Source organism: Limanda limanda, chromosome 3 (assembly GCF_963576545.1).
Source record: "Limanda limanda chromosome 3, fLimLim1.1, whole genome shotgun sequence".
NCBI lineage: Eukaryota > Metazoa > Chordata > Actinopteri > Pleuronectiformes > Pleuronectidae > Limanda > Limanda limanda.
The window spans coordinates 30,944,050-30,962,579 of NC_083638.1; the positions used below are offsets into that span (position 1 = coordinate 30,944,050).

The window sequence follows — 18,530 nt, forward strand, 5'->3', positions numbered from 1 at the left end:
AAAGGCATGTTTGAAGTGCAAGACTTGGTTTTTAGGGTTTGTCATTTAGTTGTGATGGTTAAGGCTGGGTTAAGGGGCTAGTGAATGCATTGTGCCAATGTCACTAAAATAGAATGGGTGTGTGTGTTGAACACTGAAACCAAAATATACCTGATATTTTTTGTCTAAACCTGCATCATTTAATGAAATGATAAAGGCCTCAAGCCTGTCTTGAAGGGGGCTATAATTAGTAATAAAAGCTCATTTTAAGATACTCGTTATTTCCCAGCAGGCCTAAAAGCCAGTATTTCAGCGGAGGAGTACTGACTGTTCTCTGTGGCTCGGGGCAAAAGGCTCCAGTTTCATTGTGTCAAATAGTTTGTGATAGTTAAATTAAGTGCAGGTTTGTTTCTGAATCTGGCACACTGAAGCCCAATGTGGAGTGAAATGACAGAGTTAAGAATGGTTGTGTAATCTGGGGGCTCAGGTTTTCCAGGACAGGAGTTCAGCTTTTTCTCTTTGGCTCGAAGCTAAATAAAATAAAGATGTCATGTGTGTTGTACTGAGTGCATGCACAAAGAGCTGGAGACATACTGTATGAATCACTATCACTGATATTATTAATGGTGGCAGGCTCTTGAATGAATGAGTGTCTGTAGCTTCAGTTTATCTTACAGTTCATTCCAGTGGGGAGGCTCGTGTTACTGGAAGCCGGTCAAGTTAACACATACTATGATCAACTCAACTAAAGGATCTTTAATATTATAGCAATTTTAATGGCATAACCTTTATTAATAAGAACCCAGATTGTCAGAGTTAAATGGCACAGTGGCGTAAGTAGACTTATTATATCTTTCTTAGTAAATTAACATGTATGTAAGATGTATGAAACTGATCCTCTTCAGTTTCATCAGATAAAAACGCAATCAAATCCGAAGCAAAGTTTCTATCGGTCTCTCAATACTTGCTGACTTGCCTGTCTGGGTCTTTCTGTACACAGACCATTTGTGGGATTAATAAAAAAAATACTTTATTCCAAAACGTAAAAAAGATTGAAACTTTGTGTTTGAAAGCATGAAATCTAATAAAAGTATTTTGTACGACTGAAACTATGTGTTGAAGCCTTGCATAATGTTGTCTCTGCAGACAATTCTTTGTATTTAAGTTTTCCTTCTTCAAAATTGCAGTTCTCTTTTTACAGTGTTTCTCCAACACCTCACAATTTGTAAGGTTTCAAAGCTGCTGAACTGGGAGAATAGTGACATGTTTGAAACTCGGAAAATTAAGACATAAAACACTGGACACTAATTTTCAGAAGCCAATTAATCCACATGTTCTATACTGAGTGTGTTTGGCAGCAGGACGGTGTGTGTGAGGAATGATATTAACTCCAGGTTATGTTGGTGATATGGTGATGAATAAACATTTCGCAAGGTGCATGGACAGGCTCATTGATGTAATGTTGATTGTTATACAAGCATGCACATAGGAATAACATATATTAGGCTTTGGATACATGCACAAACTTGTTGGTGGCAATACAATCATTCTGGATTCACGTCTATTGCGTTTGTTTGCAAGGAGAAAATGTGTAATATCACCAGGTTGAAAATGTTGAACACGTGCCAACAGGTAAGCAGACAAGTGAGTCCCACCTGTGAGAAATGCCAACACGTGGTACACATAACACATACTTGATGTGTACTTACAGTGCTGCTCCTCTGAGTATAACCCACAATTTGTCACAGTTGGCTGCTTCATAACAGTCCAGGTGATGGTGGTAATCAACCAACTCTGAGAGTCCCAGCTGCTTTGTAGTCTTTGTAGCCTCCACACTTTGCGATCCCCTTGTATACCCTGCATTTCCTCTGGGTTCACTTTGAACAATCTTGATTGTACAAAATGTTTTGTCTGAGACTTCCTTGTCAGATGTTTAGGCTTTTTAAAAAGTTTAGGTCTTTTTTCATATGGGTTCAATTTAAAGGCACAAAAACTAAATTGAGACAATGGATTGTCACCACTAATGTATGCCCTCCATTTCGAGAGAATTAACAGAACTGTTGAATGGCATTTTCTGTTTACCAATATTAATAGATTATTGTAATAGGTTTTTGTATTAGGCATTTAGTTGTGATAGTTAAGGTGTGTGTGTGTGTGTGTGTGTGCTCACAGAGGAAGTACACTATATATATATAGACTGTGACTGGCTGTGTTGATGATGGTTTGAAGAGAATATCACACAAGTTTGACCTATTTTGTCCACATGGAGTGAACCCACCATGTGAGCATCAAAACTTCGCTAACTTCTCCAAACCCCCTTCTTAATCAGATGGGTTAAAGGTTTTATGTTTGTATGGTTAGGGTTAGTTTCCATGCTTACAATATCAAGGGAAAAAAACATCAAAACCATGATAACCACCAGGGGGCGCTCGAGACTAGAGAGCAGGCTGAGAGCCAGGCTACGTTTGTGGTCGCTCGTATGATGTTAATTCATCATTTAGAAAACAAGTTGGTTCAAGTAAAGACGCAAATAGTTCAATAGAACAGCTCTGAATTCTATTGATTGTGGATATTATGTAATGCGTAGTACTGATCAGTGACCAAGAATAATACATTCTGGACTTGCTGGATGATTAAAGTAACATTAGAAATTAATACAGTTAAAAAGAATCAGCTGCATTTGACAGGATTTATAGTTGCTCATAATATTGTTACAGTCCCAAAACTAGTGGTTTGAACAGCATTGGCATGCTTTATCATTAGTTGTGGTAGTGTTGTTGCTGAGGTATTGATGTTGTTATCAATATCAATGATTTGGTGTTTGTCACAGAGAGCGCCTCCAGTTTTCAGAAATACCATCGTGTGGCAGATGTACCCAGTGTTAGACAATTTTCCCACACCCCCTGAACGCAGCAGCTCGGGGCCAATGGTTGGAGCGGATTCACGCAGCCAGCCAGTCAGGGCGCTTCTACGGAAATTCCGTTAGGTCAATTCGACGTTAAACCGTTTCGCGAGCAGCGATCAGGACAGTCTGAATCCTTCCGACGGCGAAATATGGCGAAGACGGGGCCGCTGCTGAAGGCAAAGAAAAGAGCTAGTGCGTCTGTCGAGTGGCGTTGAAGTGAGCTGATGGTGGAGCCCGACGGGCCGTTTGATGAGCAGCGGGCAGGGCGACGGTGGGAGAGCGGTTCAGGTGGCGGCTTCAAGGAGACTGCTGTGATGCTACGTAGGCAACTGGAAGAAAAGGGCTTTTCTACCATGAGAGAGTGTGTGTGAGCCCGGTTCTCTGGAGACACGGCAGCTCTACTGATCTGCTCCTGTTGCATTACTGTCGTTCATTTAGTGAGTTTTTAAATCCAGTCCACCGGTTAGTGTCTTTTCCGCTGTTTAGGAAACAGCGGGGATCCACGGCGAGCTGGTGAAGTTTTGGGGAATGGCAGGTCGAAGCCGAAGAGCATGGTTTAGTGTTCTGCTGGGGCTGGTGGTCGGGTTCACGCTGGCTTCCAGACTCATTTTACCCAAAGCGACCGAGTTGAAGAAAGCCGGACAGAAGCGGAAGGCGAGCCCCGCCGGCTGCGGGCTGAACGGGGCTCTCAGGAAGGAGTACGGCGGAGTGCTATGGCCACCGCAGGATAACGGTTCCCCGGCGACCGAGAAGCCTGGCTCCAGGTCCAACAATTTCCTGTTCGTCGGTGTCATGACTGCCCAGAAGTACCTGAACAGCCGGGCCGTGGCAGCGCACAGGTACGTGGTGTGTCGGGGGTCATGTCTCCTCTGTGGAAGGTAACGGTCCAGCTGTGTCCGTCACCTGGAGGGACGTCGATGAGACGAGCAGGCAGCTAGCGGGCAGCACACCGCTGACAGTCAGAGGGAGTACAGGAGAAAAGACGTTTAAGAATACTGCTACAGTGCCCTCAGTTTCATGAAAGATATTCAATTCAACTTTATTTGTAGAGAGATTTAAACACAAATGGCAGGAAAACCACCTAAGACTTACAGATGTAAAAGTAAAAGGCTGTGCAAATATTTAACAAATTCTCAATTGTTAAATCAAAAAATACCAAACTTAAGTGAATACAAATAACTCAACCTAAAAGCAAACATATTGTTTATATTGCATCACTGCATACATGAAGTCCAGGCAAAGATCTAGATACTCGATGTTAACCCTGAGTGAAATATTCCAACCATATACCCCACATTCCTTATCATTATATTTTTGCAGCTGCACCATCCAATGCCTTTGAGATTCTGTCTTGTCCCTAATCTAAATATATCCAGTCTCTGTTTGACAGTCCAAGTTCAGCTTGACTTATGACTAAAAAGATGAATTGATTGTTAAAACAACTGTTAATTGATAGCTTTCTCAATGACTACTTGAACACATAAAATGGAGCTCTTTGACAAGAGCTGGACATAATGAGTTTGTACTGACTGACCTACTGGCTGGTCAGTGACACCGGGAGAGGTTAAGCTGGACGACCTGTGAAGTGTCATCTCTGCTCTTGTGCAGCTAAGATAGTATATATTGGGTCTTGTGGTCCTACATGAGGACTACAGGTCTGCCAAGGCAGAATGATGCCAAACCAGGGCTTCTCAAACCTTCTAACTTCAACAGCCCCGCAAGAGAATCAGAGTCGTACTCAGTCAGTAATCAATCAGGCGTTCTGACATTTCCACTGAACATGTCGAAGGACCTCAGGCCTTAGACTGGTCATTTTTTACTCCTACACTAATGATACATGTTAAAGCCTCCTAAAAAAAACTGGTGTCTTCCCTATTAAATATATCAAAGTACAACTTAGACCAGCAGATGTCCACTGTAACCTTATCTGCTACTAAAATCATAAAGCGATAAAGGGTCAGGACTGAGGGAATCATCAATTTAACGGTGGATGGCGTGAGTCAAATGCAAGTTTAATGCTCCTTAGTTTCACATGACTGTGTTGGGAACACTAGAAAACAAACAGAGACAAGGTTAACGATTGAGTCTCCGTGTAGAACATGACTAGAAATTCGTTTCATGTTCAGGTCAGGCTTTCTGGTCATGACCTGGGTCTGACGCTGGTGGAGGGCTTTGCAGAAAAGGCATTCAGCTGGAATGTCTGATAACAAAAGCCTAGTCTGATCTCCATTAAAGTGTTGTTCCATTCAAGGAGTTAGAATAATTGTGATTTCACAAAATCTAAATATAAATTGAAAGTACTGCAATTTGTTTCCATGCAGATATGAGGGTACATGGTACTGTTTACACCAGAATAATCCTTAAGGGCTCTGCAGATTTGGATTTAGGCCTAAACCTTCTTTCAATACTCTGATGCCAACAGCTCCATTGATGTTGTGCAGGAGATTATTGTCCAGTGAATGTCTTTCTCTGGGTTTCCACCAGATTCACATAACACTGACAACAGGGCAGTCACTTTGGAGGGGTCTTGGGGAGTGTCCCCCACCCATTTCCTAAATAGAAAATGTGTCGGTGACAGCCCCAATTTGTTACACATACTGTGTGTTTGACTGGTAAACATGTGGATTATTGTAAAAGAGAGTTCATCTAGCACACACATCTGTAAATAGCTATTAATATTTAAGACCACTTAACCCTTGTACGGAAGACCCATTCAACTTTATTTTATATTTATGTATGGCCACCTTCACATGCTGCAGTTGTCTTGTTTTTATTTCTCTAAACATCAGCACGCCATTGATTAGTGAAAAATGGTAATTTTACAGAGGAACATTTTTTTTTATCCCATGTTTTATTTAATTAAACTTTTCAAAAAGAACTGCAACTTAGATCATGTGAATCTATTGAAGCCTCTATATGAGCAGTGTGCAGGTATGGTACGAGACGGACCAATCACTTTGATACTCAAAATTACTCAACAGTATTCTCCACCAAAACTTTAAACATTTGGAAACTTGTGTGTCTTACTGCAGGAATATCCATACATCATATCTTATTTTTAAACATGATTTATGACATATTACATTAGTTTGCATAAATGGTCGTTTGCAAAAAATACAATTTACCTATACCATTTCTAGAAAGATAGTCCTTCAATATATGTTATACACATTTTTTAGTCCAGAAGCATTTGTTTAAACAAGTGTTATTTGTTAAGTATCTTGTCAAACAGCTTAAATCTATTCTTTAACAGTATTTTTAACTTCACACTAAAAAAACTGTCAGGTGGGGTTGCACAACCAAATATATATAGATATTTTCCTACCCCTTATCATAAGTTAAATCTCAGTCAAGTATCTCTTATTTACTATTTTGTGGTTGTGTTTTGTATTTAGAATAATTTAAGATTGACATTCTATTGGTCAGGGATTCAGTCTCGTAAGCATCCAAATTTGCATTTAAAGACACAAATATCTACTTTAACCCATTGTTAATTGGTTTGAATTCATATTTTACATGGTTGCACCACCTGATGATAACCTTGTGATCATCAGGTGGTGCAACAACCAATTCTCTATTGAAGTTTTACAATAAAAGTAGTACATTTATCAAAAAGAGGACACGTCGGGTTAAATCACATTCAGTCCATAGCAACTGGTATAGGCTAGAGTGCAATAATTGGATTTGTTGTAATGGATTCGGATTGAACTATTTTTGGTCATGTCTTTGCTTCACACATGAAGCATTGTAGGGAATTTAAAAATGTAAAATGAGTGCGAGGCTGAGGCACAGCTACATTTTCCTCACATGCCAGAGGCCTGTTACTGTGACAACATTGTCTGTTTTACTGTGTGTTTGCAGGGCCTCCTAGAGATGGCTCTGCTGTAAAAAGCGCAATGAAAACAGACATAATTCATTAATTTGTTCATTCATTAAGCCCATTAACGTGTGTGGTGTATAAGGAAAATTAAGCTTTTAGTGGACTATTTTTAATGTGCGATTGTCAAATTGCTGCAACCTGTTTACTGATTTGGCTCTTATAATGAATATGTCCCCTCCCTGGGCAATCAATCCAATTCATTATGTGTTTGTCGTAGGTTATTTTGCTAATATTTGCCAAACGCTGAAGAAAACTCTGTTCTCTACTCAGCAGGACATAACCTCTCAGCTGAGCGCACACACACAGACACTCATCATGAGCATATGGGGGCGATGCTGATACAGACAGGCAGGCATGTGTGCAGGCATGTGTACAGCCGTGGCCAAAAGTTTTGAGAATGACACAAGTGTTGGTTTTCACAAAGTGTGTTGCTTCAGTGTTTTCAGATCTTTTTATCAGATGTTACTATGGTATACTGAAGTACAATTACAAGTGTCAAAGGATTTTATTGACAATTACATTAAGTTTATGCAAAGAGTCAATATTTGCAGTGTTGACCCTTCTTTTTCAAGACCTCTGCAATTCACCCTGGCATGCTGTCAATTAACTTCTGGGCCACATCCTGACTGATGGCAGCTCATTCTTGCATAATCAATGCTTGGATTTTGTCAGATTTTGTGGGTTTTTGTTTGTCCACCCGCCTCTTGAAGATTGACCACAAATTCTCAATGTGATTAAGGTCTGGGGAGTTTCCTAGCCATGGACCCAAAATTTTGATGTTTTTTTCCCTGAGCCACTTAGTTATCACTTTCGCCTTATTGCAAGGTGCTCCTTCATGCTGGAAAAGGCATTGTTCCTCACCAAACTGTTCTTGGAATGGTTGGGAGAAGTGGCTCTCGGAGGATGTTTTGGTACCATTCTTTATTCATGGCTGTGTTCTTTGGCAAAATTGTTAGTGAGCCCACTCCCTTGGCTGAGAAGCAACCCCACACATGAATGTTCTCAGGTTGCTTTACTGTTGGCACGGCACAGAACTGATGGTAGCGCTCACCTTTTCTTCTCCAGACAAGCTTTTTTCCAGATGCCCTAAACAATCGGTAAGGGGATTCATCAGAAAAAATGACTTTACCCAAGTCCTCAGCAGTCCTATCCCTGTACCTTTGACAGAATATCAGTCTGTCCCTGATGTTTTTCCTGGATATAAATGGATTCTTTGCTGCCCTTCTTGACACCAGGCCATCCTCCAAAAGTCCTCGCCTCACTGTGCGTGCAGATGCACTTACACCTGCCTGCTGCCATTCCTGAGCAACCTCTGCACTAGTGGTACCCCGATCCTGCAGTTGAATCAACTTTAGGAGACGGTCCTGGCGCTTGCTGGACTTTCTTGGGCGCCCTGAAGCCTTTTTAACAATAATTGAACCTCTCTTCTTGAAGTTCTTGATGATCCGATAAATGATAAATTCAGGTGCAATCTTACTGGCAGCAATATCCTGGCCTCTGAAGTCCTTTTTGTGCAAAGCAATGATGACTGCACGTGTTTCCTTGCAGGTAACCATGGTTAACAGAGGAAGAACAATGACTTCAAGCATCACCCTCCTTTTAAAGCTTCCAGTCTGCTATTCTGTCTAAATCAGCATGACAGAGTGATTTTCAGACTTGTCCCCATCAACACTCTCCCCTGTGTTAACAAGAGAATCACTGACATGATGTCAGCTGGTCCTTTTGTGGCAGGGCTGAAATGCAGTGGAAATGGTTTTTTGGGGATTAAGTTCATTTTCGTGGCAAAGAGGGACTTTGCAATTAATTGCAATTCATCTGATCACTCTTCATAACATTCTTGAGTATATGCAAATTGCCATTATAAAAACTGAGGCAGCAGACTTTGTGAAAATGTATATTTGTGTCATTCTCAAAACTTTTGGCCACAGCTGTATTTGTCTCTGTCATCATGCTTGTGTGGGTTTGAAGTGGTCGTAAAATTTACATGCGTAGTAAAGCGTAAATCACAACTACTTTATTAGAATCAATAATTAATATAGTAAAGTATCCAGCTTTACTTCAATGAGTAGTCAGCTGTTTGGCCCGCAGCCGGTGCTTCTACGGATAGCTTTGCTTTAATGAATGCTAATTTTAGGTTTTAATGGAATTATCATCGTAAGAGCGAAGTGCATTGACAAATGGTAATTTCTCTCCATGGCAAATGTGCTTGGAACTAGGGCTGGGCAGTATGCCTTAAAATTTAAATCACTAAGATTTGAAGTACAGCGTGTAATGGTAAAGGACTGTGTGATCTGACCTCCTTAAATAGGTCCTTACATATCCAGATAATGATATATATTGTTACCTCTACCTTTACTTGAATGTGTAAACTGGGTCCATATCTTTGGAAATGTCAAGTTGTTATCATCTCCTTCCATGACTCTTTGTCACATGTTGTTTGATTGACAAAACCCTCCTGTAGTGTCTGAGTCAGAGGTTTGTTTAGTGTCTCTTGTCCATAGGATCTGTTCGTACTGTTGAGGTGGTAAGAGAGGTTACTTGTGTTTTTGTTCTGTTGTGGGGACCAGTCTGAGGCATTATTTACAAGTACAGTTTTCTTTTCTGTATCAGACTCAATATAACCAAACAACATCCATGTGACAGAAGCCGCTCCTCTTCTAGTTCCAGGCTTCTTGTCTTGACTGGTCCTTCTCCTGTTCAAAATGACTATGTTCTGTGTCACGCTCAGTCACTCACTCTCCATCATGTAATCTTCATGCATATTCACTCCCTACATCTGGGTTGTGTGGAAGTGTTATTCAAATGTTGAAAAGCTGCTGTAAAGAGGCACAACAAATAAACTATAGAGCATAATATGAAACGATGAGATGTTATTCGAACGTCATTGCATTTGCATCATTATATTGGACAGGCTTAATGCAGCATGGGTATATTCTTTTATTTTTTATTCTCATTCCCGCACTTCCTCATTTTATAGGAGGGGTTTGATAGAAAGTATTGTCATCCCAACCTCAGATCTGTGAGGGCTTTACTGGTCTTCATGGTTCTGTAAAAATCCATTTAGATCGAAATTCAAGGTGTACTTTCCCTTTATACTGCCCACCCCTACTTACAGTCTTTTCTGTAACTGTAAATTCAAAAATAACCAGGTTTTCTGTAATGTAACATCATCACCACATGGATTTAATCACAGTGCCAACATTACTGTGTCAAAATATATCCAGGACTAGTTGAGGAGGGGTCCGTGTAACGTAAATTTAATCATGACATTGTCCGGAATCTTTGACCGTGCAATCTGTACGGTAATATGCACATGACCACTTGAGTATTCAATGTTTGTGTCTGTTTTGAGGGTTATTGTTGTGGGATATTGCATGTTACAGATTATGCCAGTAGTTTATTTGAACTTTTTTTGACTCCATACCTGTGTTTGTTTGTCTTGTTTTCACAGGACCTGGGCACAATCGATACCAGGTCATGTGGAGTTCTTCTCCAGTGAGGGCTCTGACACCTCCATACCCATTCCCATCGTGGCTCTGCGGAATGTGGATGACTCGTACCCACCCCAGAAGAAATCCTTCATGATGCTTAAGTACATGCACGACCACTATCTGGACAGGTACGAGTGGTTCATGAGGGCTGATGACGATGTCTACATCAAAAGCGAGAAGCTGGAGAGCTTCCTGCGCAGCCTCAACAGCAGTGAAGCCATCTTTCTCGGCCAAACGGGTATGGGGGCCCGGGACGAGCTCGGGAAATTGGCCCTGGAGCCTGGGGAGAACTTCTGCATGGGGGGGCCAGGGGTCATCATGAGCCGCGAGGTCCTCAAGAGGATGGTGCCCCACATCCGAGAGTGTCTACAAGAGATGTACACTACCCATGAAGATGTGGAGGTGGGAAGGTGTGTCAGGAGATTCGCCGGGGTCCAGTGTGTCTGGTCCTATGAGGTAAGATGGTTTTATTTGTTTTTTTATATCATGTTTTTCATGTCGTTGACTCAACTTCCAACTGTAATCCAACTGTTGAGTACGAAATGCGTTCAAACTGTGATTTGAAGGGGGGCGTGGAGCGAGTTGACCAAATACACTTTGTGAGGTGAGAGGGAACATGTGAAAGTTGGTCATTGTTGCTTATTTGTTTGCTTACCAACGCAGTAGGCAGTGAGCTGCCTTTGAGCCAGGTCATTACGTCACAGTAGTGTCTGCATCTCTGATTTTCCAGGAACACAATATATCGTCTGTTGGTGATTGGCTCAGTCCATTGTCTGCTGTGTATGTCTCGCTTACTCGTAGACATAAACTGACACCGACTCACTTGATATCTCTGACCCACTACAATTAAAATGTTAATTTGTTTGTTACCACTGCTACAATATCAACACTGATCATCACATGATGATCAATGCCAAAATAAGTTAAATCTTTCTATGAACATGCGTGCATACATTTTTTTTATTCATGCCCTCCTGACTCAGCTCACTCTCTTCCTCTCTATATGCTTAGAGAGGGGTGACGTGAGATCCGATCACAAGTGTTCTCAACAAGAGCCAGTTCTTTGGAACACAAAAACTGGGTTCATGTTTAGACCTGATATTAACATCTGTCCTGAGTGAACCGATCACAAGATTACAGCTCCAAGTCTTTCAGTTCATACCTGGCACTAGAACGTGCCCTGCCTGCATCTCCATGCAGAAAGTGGTTCTGTGCAAAGATTTACAGGCAGTGATTGGTCCCAGAGTGATTGAGTGTTTGACCAATTGTTCTCTGTGAGGTAATCGTGATCCTTGTTTCTCTATGTCGGCCCTGACCTGTGGGCTGACCTTTAGCTGAGTCACAGTTTATAGAAAAGCATTCCATTGGCTGGTACACGTTGTCCTGCCTGCACTATTGTGTGATGTTGACACAACAAGGTTTTGTGTTGTTTAAATATATGCACGCACGTATCTTATTTTTCTAATGGATTGATTGCCCACACATAAATCTTTCAGAGCACACACACTGGTGACATGTGGAATTACAAACACACAACTTAAGTTCAAATCAGTCTACATGCAGTGTGATTTGAGTTAAGGATGGAAATACCCAAAGAGTGAAGTGTATTAGTTGTGATTTCTCATTGGGGGCTTCCTCCTCATTGTAAGGTTTCACTCAAAGTTCAGTTATGTTACTCAGCAGACAGCTGATTTTATGGCATTTAGTCATTGTTCAGACTCGTGCGAGAGTTGTCATTGTTGGCCACAGGGAAAGTTATTAAGGCAGCGCTGCACTAACCAGATTGGCCCACTTCGGCGGCACCACGCTGCGACGAGTTAAAAAAGAAACGCTCCCGACTTGTCATCAGAGAAAGGGTTTCTGTGTGTGCTCCGGCTGAGTGTTAACCTGTTCACTGACATGTCTGGACTTGGCTCTGCTGTAGGCCTGTTGCACATATGACAGCTCCTTACAAGAATCATGGCCCTTTGAAGCTCACGAAAAATATACAGTGATGTGGGACTCTAAGGAAGTGACTGTTTGAGGTGGTAGAAAATCTGATCTGATCTGATCTGAAGATGCAGATAAGGGTAAACACTTGTGGTCCAAATTAAATGGAAACTGCCAATCTGGCTATACAAATAACGCTGAACACTTTTATGGGACAAACAGAAAATTATTGAGGTTAACAGTTAAGCTGGGACGCAGTTTTTTTCTACATGGCACCTAATGTGGTGGAGAATCGCAGGATAAAAATAGAATGAAACTATCATAAAATGTTAAATGGACTCATAAAAATGAGAGACAGAGCTGGAGAGCAGATTGATGGTGCAGTATAAGTGTTTCACTGCTGCCTACAACAATAAAAGTCTCTTCCTTTCCGACAGATCTGCTTATTAAATGTGTCATGATAGCCTTGAGCAAAAAGCTCCCTGTCCAACTGTATTTGATCGGAATCTGAAATCGGATCTCTAGCTCACATCACAACAATTTATATTGCTACTAATGTCTTACGTTTATTTAGGGCTGGGCAATATGACTTCTAATCAACATCACCATTATTTTTAAACTTTTACCCTGGTTACGATTAATGATTTAATTAGTTTTTTTATAACCCGACAGTTCATGAATGCTCAAAGTATTAACCAAATTAAGCAAAATTAGGTCGTTAAGAGTTTATAAATGTCGGTTTTCCATATATTTCTTTTAATTGCTGTTAATTACCCAGCCCTATGCTTAGGCATGTAGAGGGCTCATCAGTTGTTCACTCTGTATAGCATATCAGGAAATGCAGAGTTCTTTGCATTGAACAACAAAAATACAAACATGTACACTCAAATAAGGTAAACAACATTATCTGATATATGTTTATTTATTTATCTCATTTCAGTAATCATTAATTGACATTTTTCTGTCATTGCAATTGATATGATGTGAGAATTAACTGGTTCTGATGAAACACAGGAATGTATGAGTACAATATCTGACATCCTCCCTTCATGCAGGATGTGGTCACCATCGATCATGACGAATACATTTGGGGAATTCTTAAAACCTAGTGAGCTGTGCGCATGCTGTGTTGCTGTAAATCAGATTCAGAATGTTGTTTTTTAATGATTCATTTGACCCTTGAATCATATGAATGGCAGCTCGTCTTCTGGAATGTGATGGGCTGTATTGAATTTTGTTGTAATTTCAGCCTCTTTTTCAGACCGATCATTAGTTTCCGACCTTCATTCCCACTGCTATTCCATGACTGCAGTTTAAGTTTCATGCTGTAGTTGGGCTTCGAGAGTTTTTCAGTTTGAGTTTAAGTTGACAAGCTTAGTTTGCCACACAGTACGCACAATACATGAAACCCCTTTCGCTGCAACATCTCCTGGTCAGAAGTGTGATGAGGGACTGTTGTTGCAGGTCTGAATCATCGTTTCTCTTGTCACAAAAGGGACAAGAAAGAGGAAGAGCACTTACCGACCCGACTCAGGGAGATGACATGCTGCACAGAATCAGATAGATTTAACATCATCATTGTCCTCGTCTCTGAATGTTGACCATGGAGATCATGTGGGACATCTTTAGCCGCAGGGCCGGTAAAGGGTGGTGGGCCTGCCACAGTGTGACTGTAAATTCCTCTTCTCCTCCAGCGGGGGCTATATGAGCTTGTTACCATGGCAGCAATGTCCCACTGTAATGATGGAGGGTTGTTGCGAAAGAAAATATCTCTTCTTAAACATGGGAGCAGCTGCTTGACAAGTTCTAAGTATAGAATCACAAAAGTCCTGTTGGTTCTGTCACCAAACTTGGTAAAATCCTTACATTACGAAGGGCCTTTCCCAGCACGCATTGGACAAGAGGCATTTGGAGAGAGGCAGGCAACACTGGATGGGTGCCAGTCTTTTACAGGGTGAACACACAACCAAACTGCTTATCAGACGGCCAGATAACTTTGACAACCCCCTCCCAATATAGCGTCAGATAAGGAAGGGGTGGTCTATCTCACGGTTTCCAAAATCGAAAATCCGACATTCTCAGCCAATTCATGTTGTGATTGGCCAGCTCTGCGGAGAGAAGTACCAAATATTGAACTTCTCTCAAAGGTTTCCTTTTTCTTCATGTGTTCGACAACTATTTGTGAATCTCTTCATGTGTATTGTTGTGTGCAACAATGACTCCCCGGAGAGACTGACTGAAAATGTGTTCCATTACACCCATTTTTAATGACATCCCAATTTCTCCATCTCTCTATGATGGCTGCTTTTTCATCCGACTGTGAGTGTGGCCGTTCAGATCTGCTGTAAACACTAGTAATGTCTGCACAGCATGTCCTACAAACCAGGTCTGACATTAACTGGCCTCCAGTCACAGTGTTTAAGTGGATTGGTACAACTAATGCAATACATTTTAACCAGTGACTGACAATGATTGCAACCACGGCTTAATCATCTGCTCAGTGTCGTCCGAACAGCTGTGTTTCATAAATTCTCTCCACTGTAAGGATTTGACTGGTCAAATTTGTATTTGTTGATCTCCTTACATTTTTTTAAATGAACACATTGAAGGAGCAATGTGGTATGAAAGCTACTGGTAAATGTAAGTGATCTCTTGTTTGGTTTGTGTGTGTCTGTGTGTGTGTACTAGTGTGCATGTGTGCGTGTCCCTGTCTGTGTCCGACACTGGACAGCCTCTTATCACTCATGACATGTTCTAAAGCCAAGCCCATTTGCGGCTTAAACACAATTCGATGAACCACATAGACGATAAGATGCTGTTCATTGTAATTATTCTGTAAGATCTGATGTTTCTGATCATGTTTTAGTTTTGAATGGAACCAAATCAGAATTATGTTTACGGACAGAGTCGTAGCTTAGAGGAAAGATTCTAATGTTCGAAATAAGAAAGTTAGTCACGATGCATGTGGATGTTTGATTGCTTTAGTCAGAAGAACGTTGGGACCTGCAGGCAAGAATCACACAGCAGAAAAATGCCTGTAAGCCTATTTTAGCTTGTTTTTGTTTCTTTCTTTTTAAATAATTTTTCCAGTTTCAGTGTGTCAGCTTTCAGAGGGCTTATGTCTGTAGTCTCAGTCACGCTTGCTAATGCTAGACCAATGCACAGGAAGTCAGCCGCCCACAATCACACTGAAAAGTGCCTCAACATGCCCTTATCTCTCTGTTTGGCCTGTGGCTGTGTCACACACTCTGTGTCACTTTCAGTAGAATTCTGTAGTGTGAGAAACCATTGGCTCTTGAAGTTGTTTCTCCACTGTAAGTTCTGAACAACTGGCTTTTGTTTGATATGAATTTTTTGTCCAGTCATGTTTTCCATTGTTACTGTAATAACCATGAACCTCAGCCATTGTTATGGAAAAGAAAAGGACATGCTTCACCCTGGGGTTTTTCAAACTATTACCTCCACCAAGGAGGTGAAGTTTTCATTGCTGTTTGCAGAAACTACTGAACCGGTTTTATTGAAACTTGGTGGAAGGGTGGGTATGAGCCAATGAAGAAACAATTAACTTTTGGAGAATATTCAATTTAGGGTGATGATTCACAAACTTCTCAACTTTTTTTAACATTGCGAAATAGGGCATAAGCCTTGGTGGAATGATGTGCTCTTCAAGTGGCTTTGTAGTTGTTTTCTAGATTCAATTCCGATTTTAAGCCCATCAGTCTACACCCAAACATCCACTAAGGCATATTTATTCAATATTTTGCCAATGTTTATAGAAACCAAAAACTGAAATCTCTTGTTGACAGGTATTCAGAGCCATTAGCTTTTCAACCTGTGTGTCAGTTTGCATTTTATTTGCTGTAATAACCCTTGAGACAGTGTTGTAGTTGAGTTAGAGTCTGAGTGAATCAGAATGCAGTTAATGCTTGAGTCTATACTATATTTTTGAAAAGAGTATATGTTGCATTGATTTATTCTACTCATACAGTAGATAGGTGGCAGATTGGCAGCTGGGGCTCAGGGGCTACAGTTTAAAACGTCACGATTTCTTCAGACTGACAGTGACCCCACAGTCATTTCTTCTCTGCTTTATTGCGTTCGATGATGTGTTTATGTTACAGCGCCTCGTGAGATACAGATGTAGTTATGTAGTACTGATCTGTGTGAAACATGTTTTAGCTCTTGAAGTCGAGAAGAATCCTTTTTGGACACCTGCTCCTCTTCCACCCCACATCTGGCTCATGCTGAATTGCTTTTCAAATATATTATGCACAAAAGAGACTGTAGTTGTGGTATAATTTAGCCAATCAGCAGAGACATTCTGGTAGGCAGTCTTTCTTTTGCCAATATAGTCTCCACCCCTCATCACTATCTTTTTAGTAATTAGAGGATGAACCGTTCTGTGTGCATCTGTGGACTGTATGCATCTGTTCTTTCTTGTTGGAGGGCAGCCCAACATGTGGTGACCCTCGTGTATTTTCAGACATCCTGTGGCCTGCGCTCTGTGTGCTTCTCCTCAGTCTCCTGTGTTGTGCTAAAAGTAGGCCCCCGCGAGCGAGGCCCAATGAGCAAATAAATGTTTACACTTACGCTTCAAAAATAAACAGGGACGGAAGGCCAGAGTGCTGAATTAGCATGAATTGCAGCACTGCAGCATGAAGTGGAGACTGTGTGTGGCTCCAGCTGCAGAGAACTGGTTTGCAGTATGGGGACGTTTTAAGTTGGTGAGGGGTTGAGTTAATGAGGCAGAGATTTCATAGGTCTAGAATCCATGGCTGGAACCCACGGAAGCCTTTATTGCGGCTATCATATTTAACAGCAAAAAGATTTTGTGTCTTACTCCGTTTTATATTGTATCCCCTTGTTTTGTTTGTTCATTTGAATGATGAGCTCTGTGTTTTCACTTGGTATCCAAGTCAATCCAGAGTCCGTACACATGCAACCATTAAGGTGATGAGAAATGTAACATGATGGGCTCATGCCAGAATTATCTCGTAGACATTGTTGGACCTGGAACATTTCTGTATTGTTTCAACATGGCTTCTCTGAACTGAATCTGTCAGATTAACATACAGGCTGCAGCCAAAGATAAAACACACAAAGTGCCTTTCTTGATCTGCCTTCTGAGAGCACTGTAATACATTTATCTATTAATTACCATCATCCAGAAAAAGACAATTAATCCATATTAATAAACCATAAAGCTCAGTAAATTAGTCACTTTTAATTTTCTGAGGAGATTCTTATTATTTCATCAGCTTATAAATTTTGTTTTTTTTCCTTTTCTCAGTTCCTTGTTGCTCCAGTCACATTAGTTCTGTTTCAGTTGTGTCGTACTAATGAGAGAATTGATGAGGTGCATAATGAGTGATTTATCAATGATAAGATGATCATTAGTCCTATAATCCAATAATACATAAAACCCCAAAATGTACTATACGATGAATTGTAACCTAGTAATAAAGCCCAGTGTGAATACACACAGACAAACACACACACACACGCACATGCACATGCACTCTCTCACACACACACACACACATACACTATGAACTTGCAGAGGTAAATTATGGGTAACTATATCACAGGATGTGTGTCAGCAGACTCACAAAGACGCGGGTTCCCACACATCTCGTCATTTTTATCCTACTTCCGTTTTGATGAAGGCTGGTAAAACCCACGTGAATATACAACAGATAAACAGACAGCAGAGTGTGCTAACATACACACAGACAGAGTTCTAACATGTCTCTCTGACAAAGAAACACACATTCTGCCAGGACTGTGCTTGTAAATGTCTTGTTCTTGGAGAATATGATTTCAAGACACGAGTCATACTCCAGGGAGACGTATGAAACAACCATCTCTTCTCTGACCAAACCATGAATCACACACCACTACTCAGCTCTTCTGTTTTCTGCATGAATCTCAAAGGGATTACAGAAGTAGTGAAAAGCGTCATTGCATCTCTGACCTGTGATGTCACAACTGCCATGGGTTGATGAATCTATTGCCACCACTCCGGAGTGCCGAAGCTTGCAATTCAAGACTTGTTGAAGACATACAGGAATAAAAAGAAGTGGCATACAGGCTGAGACATGCAATCAAAGTTGTTAAGAAGACTTTGTTCTAATTATGTTATGTTGTCATTGTTGCATGTTAGAAACGGGTACATAAAACGATGACCCAGTCCCTGCTCATATCTTGTATGGTTCTTATCAGACACGATTGGAAAGTCCAAAAACCAAATCCCTGCTCTTATCTTCACCATAATCGTTTCTCATTCATTGTATTTTCTGTATCTAAGTAACTAACTGCAATGTAGACAATCTGTTTCCTGTTTACA

General features: G+C 41.0%; 1 protein-coding gene across 1 annotated transcript in view; it reads left to right on the forward strand.

Moving 5' to 3' along the window:
- Positions 1–3,027: 3,027 nt before the first annotated feature.
- chsy1 (chondroitin sulfate synthase 1) overlaps positions 3,028–18,530 on the forward strand; it is a 61,173-nt gene continuing 45,670 nt past the window's right edge. The window contains exons 1-2 of the mRNA XM_061068246.1: positions 3,028–3,723; positions 10,216–10,711. Coding sequence (XP_060924229.1) covers positions 3,413–3,723; positions 10,216–10,711 — 807 coding nt within the window. The 5' untranslated portion in view covers positions 3,028–3,412. The remainder of the gene's footprint in view (positions 3,724–10,215; positions 10,712–18,530) is intronic.